This window comes from Cygnus olor, chromosome 5 (genome assembly GCF_009769625.2).
Source record: "Cygnus olor isolate bCygOlo1 chromosome 5, bCygOlo1.pri.v2, whole genome shotgun sequence".
Classification (NCBI taxonomy): domain Eukaryota; kingdom Metazoa; phylum Chordata; class Aves; order Anseriformes; family Anatidae; genus Cygnus; species Cygnus olor.
In genome coordinates this window covers 52,868,032-52,876,093 of record NC_049173.1, presented here as the reverse complement: position 1 = coordinate 52,876,093, position 8,062 = coordinate 52,868,032, and the positions used below count along the sequence as shown (strand labels likewise).

General features: G+C 59.8%; 1 protein-coding gene across 2 annotated transcripts in view; it reads left to right on the top strand.

Annotated features, from left to right (window-relative positions):
- The first annotated feature begins 955 nt into the window (after positions 1–955).
- ALX4 (ALX homeobox 4) overlaps positions 956–8,062 on the top strand; it is a 32,008-nt gene continuing 24,901 nt past the window's right edge. The window contains exons 1-2 of one of the 2 annotated variants that reach the window (XM_040558137.1): positions 956–1,076; positions 2,036–2,428. In XM_040558137.1, the coding sequence (XP_040414071.1) occupies positions 2,038–2,428 (391 nt within the window). In that variant the 5' untranslated portion in view covers positions 956–1,076; positions 2,036–2,037. Of the gene's footprint in view, positions 1,077–1,787; positions 2,429–8,062 lie in introns of those variants that run through there. The other variant, XM_040558136.1, reaches the window with a different exon arrangement.

The following is an 8,062-nucleotide window of genomic DNA, read 5'->3' as shown; positions in this document are numbered from 1 at the left end:
AGCCTCGCCTCGTTTCGGTCGTGGGCACGGTTTTTGGGGGGGAGGAGAGGGGCTGCGGCCCCGGCCCTGGGGCAAATACTTGCCCGGGATGCGCCCCTGCGGCTCCGGGCACCGGGGTACCGGGGAGAGCCCCGGCCGCTCCCCCGGCTGCGAGCTGGTTGAGGGCTCCCCGGCGGCCGCCCAGAAGGGGATTTTAGGAAAAGGCTCGCCTGCCTTGCGTCGGTTTGCTTTTTATTAAGTCGTGGAGAGGGAGAGAGGGTGAGCGAGAGGGGGCTGCGGTGGGGGGAGCCGGGGGTAGAGGGAGAAACCGAAAAAAAAAACCGAGGAGAGAATTAGGCAGGTAATAAAGAGAGTAAGGAAGGAAAATCCGCTGAAAGCTTTCTTGGACCAGAAACCTGAAGGAGCCCAGCGTGCCGCACTGCTCGGAGGGAGGCTTGCGAATGGTTTGAAACCTAGGAAATGGATCCACCGCCGGCCGGTTTAGCGGGGACCACGCTAGAAATCCTTCTGCACCGGGGGGCCGCGGGGGGAGCCCCCGCTCTTGCCGGGGAAGTGCGCTAAGGCAGATCCGCGCTGCGCCGAGCCGACGAAGCCGCGGCGGCTCCTTCTGTGCCCCCGGCCGCTGCGACCCCCCGGGGACGAAGGGGGGGGGCGGCCACGAACCCCCCCCCCCCCAGCTCCGCGCCCCCCTCCCCGCCGCATCCCGCTCCCCCCGGCCGCATCCCGCTCCCCCCCGCGCCCCCAAAGCCATACAAATAGAGGAAAGCCCCCAGGCTCCCCCCCGCTCCGCGCCGGGGGGAGGAAGCCGGGGGGAGAAGGGAGGACACACGGCCCGGCCGGGGGGAGCCCAGCGCTCCCAGCCCGCAGCCGGCACCGCCGCGGCCCGCGCTCCCCAAGGGGTTAAGGGCCTTCTTCCCTCGTCTTGCCTCTCTTCCTTTCTTTTCCTTTCTTTTTCTTTCTTCCTTTCTTTTTTTCCTTTTTTTTTTTTGTTCTTTTTTTTTTTTTAATTTTTGTTTTTTTGACCGAAGGACTGTGGTTGTAGTTTGCGTAATATCTTTATTACTGAGAACTTCAAGGTAAGCGAGCAATAGGAACCAGATGTGGGGATGGGAGGAAGGCAGGGTAGGAGTGAGTGGAAGGGGTAGCAGGAGTTAAACGGGGGAGGAGGGGAATCAGGTTGAATGGCGGGACGCGGGGGGGGCGACGGAAGGTGAGTATTGATTTATTTTTAAGCCCCTTTTGGGTCGCAGTTGACCCTTCAAACCAAAAAGGGCTCCTTGCAGCCTCCGTCCCTTTGCAAGTTCACCTCTGCCGCTCCCAGGAGCCGGGGCCGATTTCGAGTGCTCGGCGCCCCTGCTAAAATCCTTCCCTGCCGCCCCCCGGCCTTTGATCCCCCCGTTTACACCTGGGGAACAGAGGAGGGGGCAAGGAGCCGGGGGTCCCCGCAGCTGCGGGGCGAGGCCCGGGGGGGCACGGGCACGGCCCCGCTCCCCGCGCGTCCCCACGCTCATCCCCGCGCTGCGCGCACGTCGTGTGTCCGATTTTCTGGTTTTTAATCGCTTTTTATTATTTTTTTAGCGCAAGATATATGACCTCCACCCCCGTCTGCTTCCACACACCCCCATAGACATACACGCACACCCCTTCCCGGGCCCCCTCCCCTCCACTGTCATCATCTACATATTAATTGGGGGAGAGGTCTCTCTCTCTCCTTTCCTTTTTTTTTTTTTTTTTTTTTCTATGTGTGGGGGGGAAGCCCTGAGAAGCCTCTCTTTAGGCTGTAGATAGTTTGGAGGGAGAGACGGAGAGCAAGTGAGTGTGTGTGTGAGAGAGGGAGGGAAAGAAAAAGCCCCCTTTTACTGTGCGAGATCTTAAGGGGGCTTGGAGATCTGGTCAGCTTTCAAGAACATCTGAATCCTCTTAGAGCTCCCCGGCCCAGCTGTGGGTGTGTGTGTGTATGCGAGAGGGAGAGAGAAAAAGAGGTTCCTGGTGCCCCTCCAAGCGCATTAAGGACACTCGGGCCTTTTAATTTTAGGAATGAATGCTGATACTTGTGTTTCTTATTGTGATCCGGCTGCCATGGATTCCTACTACAACGCAGCCTCCCAGGGCACAGAAGGCTCCTCGCCTTTTAGGGCATTTCAAGCAAGTGACAAGTTCAGCCCTACTTTCCTGGCCAGCAAAGGACAAGGCTTTGGTGACAGCAGCGCTAAGTGCCGGAGCCGCTACAGCCAGCAGGAATGTCAGTCCCTGGATGGCAGCGTGCAGGCTCCCAGCTCCGCCGGGGCTCCGGCCTCCTTTAACAAATACCCTCCGCAGCAGCAGCACCTCTACATGCAGCGAGGCCCCTGCAAGACCCCCCCGGAGAGCAACCTCAAGCTGCAGGAGAGCAGCGGCCACAACGGAGCTCTGCAGGTCCCCTGCTACGGTGAGTGGCGGGCGGGCGGCGGGGCAAGCACCGGGACCAGCCCGCAGAGAGGCTCTCGGTGCCGCAAAGGGCCCCGGGGGCGGCTGCCCGGCACCACGAGCCCCCCAAACTCCCTCCTCCAGGGTCCCCCCCGGCTCCAGGGGCTGCGCCGTGCTCCGGAGCCCGCAGGTCCCGGGGGAAGCGGCGGATTCCCCCCCCCCCTCGTCCCGCTCCGCCGTGATTTTAGCGTCGTTTCCGAGCCGAGCCGATGCATCCCCAGCCCCGGGGAGCGTCGGCGGTTCGGGGGGGCACCCGCAGCGAGCGGGGAGAGACGGAAAGGGAAAGGACGAGCGGGCCGCAGCTCCGCGCAAAACGCTCGCCCAGGGGACGCGGTGCCAGCGGGAGCCGTGCTGGGAAACGTCCCCCGGCTCCTGGCTCCCTGCCTCTCACTTTCTCCCCTAATTGCCACTCCCCTAATTGATTTCTGCCGGGCCGCTGCAGATAACCCGCTCGCATCCTCTCGGCGGGTCATTAGCGGTAATTAAGACGCTCCCGTGCGCGCCGGCCGGCGTCGCTTCTCCTCTCCTTCCCCGGCGGGCGGTTAAAAAGCAGGGCGCGTGGGGAGGTTTCTGCTAAACCTGGGCGATTCGGGGAAAAAAAGAACAGGAGAAAAGAAGAAAAGAAAAAAAAAAAAAGAACGAAAAGATAAAACAATTATATATATATATGCGTGTATTATTTATTTACTTTTTGGAAGGGAAAGTGGAAACAAAGTCTCTTCCTTTCCCCCACGATGCGGGGAAATCGGGGCTGCTCCGGCCCGAGCTCAGTGCGCTGCCGGGGCCGCCGTGACCCCGGGCAGGGACAGGGACACGGGCCAGGAGCCGCCGGGAGAGGCCCGGCCATCTCACCGCTCGCGTCCCGGTCTCTCGCCGTCTTTTAGGGTATCCCCCCGCTCCTTGTACTGCCTTCTTTACTTTCTCTTTCTCCCTCGCACCTTCCCTTTCCCCCCTTTTAGACTCAGAACCAGGCAGGGGGACCTTCCCCCTCCCCATCCCCATCCACCCATCGCTCCCCCTGCGCGCAGCCGAGGCCCCCCGCACCCGCGGAGCCTCGGGGGGCTGCGGGGCGATGCGGGGGGAGGCCCCGGTGCCGTCCCCGCTCTGCTAACCGGCTCTCTTGTCTTCGTAGGTTGAAAAACCCGGCTTAGCCCGCGATGACACATTACAGCCCCGGGTAGAGCCACCCGAATTTGTCCCCGGCCATAACGCCGCCGGGGTCCTCCCCGGGTTATTTTCAAGGGGGGCTCCGGGCTGGACCTCGAGTGGGAGCCCCGCGTCGGCAGCCGATGGCCCGGCCCGGAGCCCGAGCACGTTGCGAGCCCCGTGTGATGTGGCTAGGGCCTCTGGGGCTGTAATAAGAGCCACATGGATCCGCGAGGATAATTAATAGCAATAATAATAATAAGGGCTAACGATTAAAGAGGGAGTCTCGCTAATAACAGCCACATTGGGCTTTCGCAGGGTGACTGCGGCGGGGACACCCGCAGGCGCCTCTCCGCTTCCTCGCAGCGGGGGCCGGGCGGCGGCTGAGCCGGGGGCAGCGGCAGCCCCGACCCCCGCAGCCCCGATCCCCGCAGCCCCGATCCCCGCCACCGGGGCAAACGAGGGGCGGTTTCGCTCGGGAGGCCGGCGGCTGCCCCGGCTCCCTCCAGGGCGCGGGGCGGTGGGATGCTGCGCCCGGTTTTACCCTGCGATTTAAATCACACGCACCAAAAAAATAAAATAAAATAAAATAATAATAATACAAAAAAGAGAAACACACGAGGGCGAGCACGGCGAAGCCTCTCCCGCCGGGCTGTGCCCCTGCAGCCCGCTTCCTTGCTGCGCCCCTTTTTGCTGGGGGCGCCTTGCCCGTGCGGGTCTCCGCAGCAGGCCGGAGGGGTTTTTGGTTTTTGATTTTAACTCTTCCATAAACAAGTCGTTGCGAGTTATAAAAAGCCCGTGCCTGCCATCTATTGCTGCCGGCTTCTATTCCTAGACCCCTTCCATTGCACCGTACGGGTAAATACAGGCCGGGGAGAGCTGCGCTCGTAAATACCCGGCGGAAACCAGCGGCACTCGCCGAGGCGCTCCCGGCCCGGCTACGGCGGCCCCGGCTCGGGGGCTGGCTCCCCGCAGCCCCCCGGGGGGCTCCCGAGGGGTCCCGCTGCCAGCTCGGCCCCCCTCGTCCTGCCTCGAACCAGCGGGCCACGGCCCGTCCCGCAATTAAAGCCGAAATTTTAAATAACCCCCCTCGGAACAGGTTATATCTCTTGGCTTAGGAAAGGGGGAAAGCTTGGGGGAATGCGCTGGGGATGTTTGCTCGAGGGAGACAGGAGAAAGGAAAGGGGCTTTTTCTTGCGGAGGAAATTCTCTAAGAGCCGGGTTATGCAAATAACGACCGTGTCTTTTATTCAGAGAGCAAACAAAAAGCGCAGGCTGAAGCGCGCTGTTAGCAGGAGCGCGGAAAGCGACGGCCGTAGGAATCGGAGGTTCGCTGCTGGATTTTTTTTTCTTTCTTCTTTTTTTTTTTTTTTTTAATGACACTTTTAACGCATTTCTCTTCCTCCTCCTCCCCCTGATGTAATGTAAACTGCAGGCGCGGCAGGACGAGCCTGCTGGCGGCCCCCCCGCCTCCCGGGGGACACCGCTGGCTGCCGGGGCTGGGGCTCGCAGGGCCCCCGCCGGTTTTCGGAGTCCTTTGGGGTTTTCGGAGCTCGTCCTGCGCCGGGGGGGGGCTCGGTCCCAGGCAGGGCCGATGTCGAGCCCCCGCCCCGGGCTCCGGCAGTGCTGCGACCCTCCCCACCGGGCATCCATCCGCCCCGGTGCGGGGGGATCGGGACGGCTCGGAGGGATTTTGGGGTGGGGGGATCCCGCAGCTCTGCCGTGGGCTGCCGGCTCCCTGCCGGGCTCCTTCCCCGCCGACGAAGGGAGGCGGGAGGGGAGAGAGCGGGTGCCGTCGGCCCGGGGGGGCCAGGGAAGGGGTGGGGAGGTGCTGCCCCCATCCCCGCGGGGAGCAGCGGGCAGGTATAAAGGCGAGCCTCCGGGTAAGGGGGCACGGCACGGCACGGCACGGCACGGCACGGGACGGGACGGCACGGGACGGGACGGGACCCGACCCCCGCGGGGGTTAAGGGGCGAGGGCTGGGGGCGAGCTGGAGGGGAGCGGGGCCGCCTCGGCCGCCCGTGCCCCGCACCGCTGACGCCGCGCCGGCAGTCGGCCGCTCCTTCCCTCAATAGGGCCACCAGATCTGCCATTCAAGGGCGCCGGCACCCTCCCAGGGAGGGGAGGGAGCTCTCGCCAGGAGTTTGGCTCGGGCTCTGTTCGCCTCGGCGCTCGGAGGTGCGGGATCTCCTCCGCGGAGAGCTGCGGGATTTCCTCGGGAGCACGACGCCAAGGTAGGGCTCCCGCTCGCTGCCCTGCCTGCGCAGGAGGACTCGCTCGCGGCTCTTCCCAAAGATGTCTTGCCCTTCTCTTGGCTCGGACGGTAGAGCTGGCTGGAGACTTTTATAGGATTCCAGACCCGAGCTGTTTATAACACTCATGTGTCAAAGGACCGGGAGCCTCCCTCCCCCTGTGCTTGCGCCGCTCGCTCCTCGCCGACGATCTGTTTTCGCACTAGAGCTGTTTATTTGCCACTTGCCCGCTGCCGGCTGGGATTAACTCCGCCGGAGCCCTGCATCGCACGCTGCGGCTCCGGCAGGACGTAACCAGCAACGAGAAGGGTGCAGAGAGAGGAAAAAAAAAAATCTTAAACTTTTACTAGTCCGAATTGTTTTGAAAGCAACGCGGCGCGAAGCAGACGGGGAAAATACCGACGGGGAGAGAGATTTGGAGATGCTTACTGAGTGCGCCTTTTCCTAAGGGTTTGATGTAGGAGTGCTATTAACAATATATGCTGATGCCAGATAGCGCAAATGAGCTGTGTGTGTGTTATCTGGAGCTGCAGGCTGTTTATTTTGTGCTCCCTTTGAGTGTACATCCAGTGTGGTTGCATGACTAACCGGCGGGAGTGATTCACTGGCTGCTTTATGGGTGACTGCTCAAAACAAGTTGTGAATCAAAAGAGATTTCTTTGGCTGTGGTTTCCAACCTCCCATGTTAAATGCACTCAGGGTTTAAGGGGAGCTAATGTGCAGACTTCAGTCCCTCAGATCTTGAAGATTTATTCCCTTTCCAAGCCCTGCATTCAAAGTCATGATGAGTTTCCCTTGTAAGAGGGAGGTGGTGTCTGGGAGGCTCGGAGCCAAGGTCTGCCGCTGAAGGACATCTCCAGCCACGTCCCCGTCCCTTCGGTGGCATCAGTTCCTGCTCTTTAGCCGCTTTTCGCCCTGGAGCCTGTTCGGGGCGTTGGGGTAGCTGTAGCAGTTCTCGGGTACGAGGCGTGATGCGCCCCGTGGCAGCAAGAGGCTTTTCGTCCCATTTCGCAGCTGGAAAAACCGAGACTCGGAGCCCGCCAGCGGCTTGTGCAAGGGCAAGCTGTCGCCACGCAGCGGCACCAGTGCGATCGTCCCCGGGCCTGCTGCAGCAGGAGGCCCCCAGCAGCCGCTGGTGGGGTCGGTGGGAAAGGTCCCCGAGCAGAGGGCCCCAGCTCAGGTTTGGAGAGGGCTGAGGCACCGATTCCATACGGCCAGGCCCTCGTTCGGGGCAAGAAGCTGTAGAAATCAGTGTGTCCTCGTATGCTCACATCTCGGTACAGAACATAGGCTTAACCTGCCTGCCCACATTAATGGGCTCACCTTTCAAAAGCAGCTCCATCACCTTGGGCAACCCGTGCCGGTCAAAACAAGAGATGGGTTGGTCTCGTCATTGCTTTTCAGAGAAGGCTGAGAAATCGCTGCCCCGAAAGTCATGTGTTTCTAAGGTATTCCTCCTACACATTTGGGAAAAAAAAAAAATCCTATCTTAACCATTAATCAGTTTGGAAAGCAGAGGTCCTATGTATTCGTATAGACACATTTTCAGAAAGAAAAAATAAATAGTTCTGGATTAGGAGAAGCCCAAGCAGTAACCCAGCTAATACAGGACCCCTGTGATGTGAGAATCATTTACTAAGAGATGGATGGGAACGTTTCGCATGTATAAAGCATTAGAGTAATTTCCAACAGTTACATGTCTCTCAGCTGCCTCAACTTGTAAATGAAAGTTCCTAAGTAAAGGAGGAAGGCTACTTACGTACATTAAATAAATGACCTCCACTTTATTTTCTGCGTCAGTTTGGATGAATCGATGTTATTATACACGCTGCTGATTTTGCTGGGCTGTGTTTTTATTCATGCTCACACACAATCCTCATATTTTGACTGTCACATAAGCAGCCACAAGTTTGAATCAGCACAATACTTCTAGGGACATTTTTCTATCGAAGAGAGGAGTCTCAGTGGGGAGTAGAGGAGGATGGAGGGAGAAAGGACCAGAGATAAAAGAGAGGAGGCAGGGGGAGCAGGACTTGAGAAAACTCAGAGGAGTGATGAGCAGTGGCAGGCTTAGCACTGTTATGGAAGGTGGTCTGTAACCGATTTTATGGATGATACGAATCCGCCAGCATTGCATTCTTCATCTCTCCACCGGGAATAGCTGTGATTCAACAAGTCGTAGCTGCAGTCCTCAGGT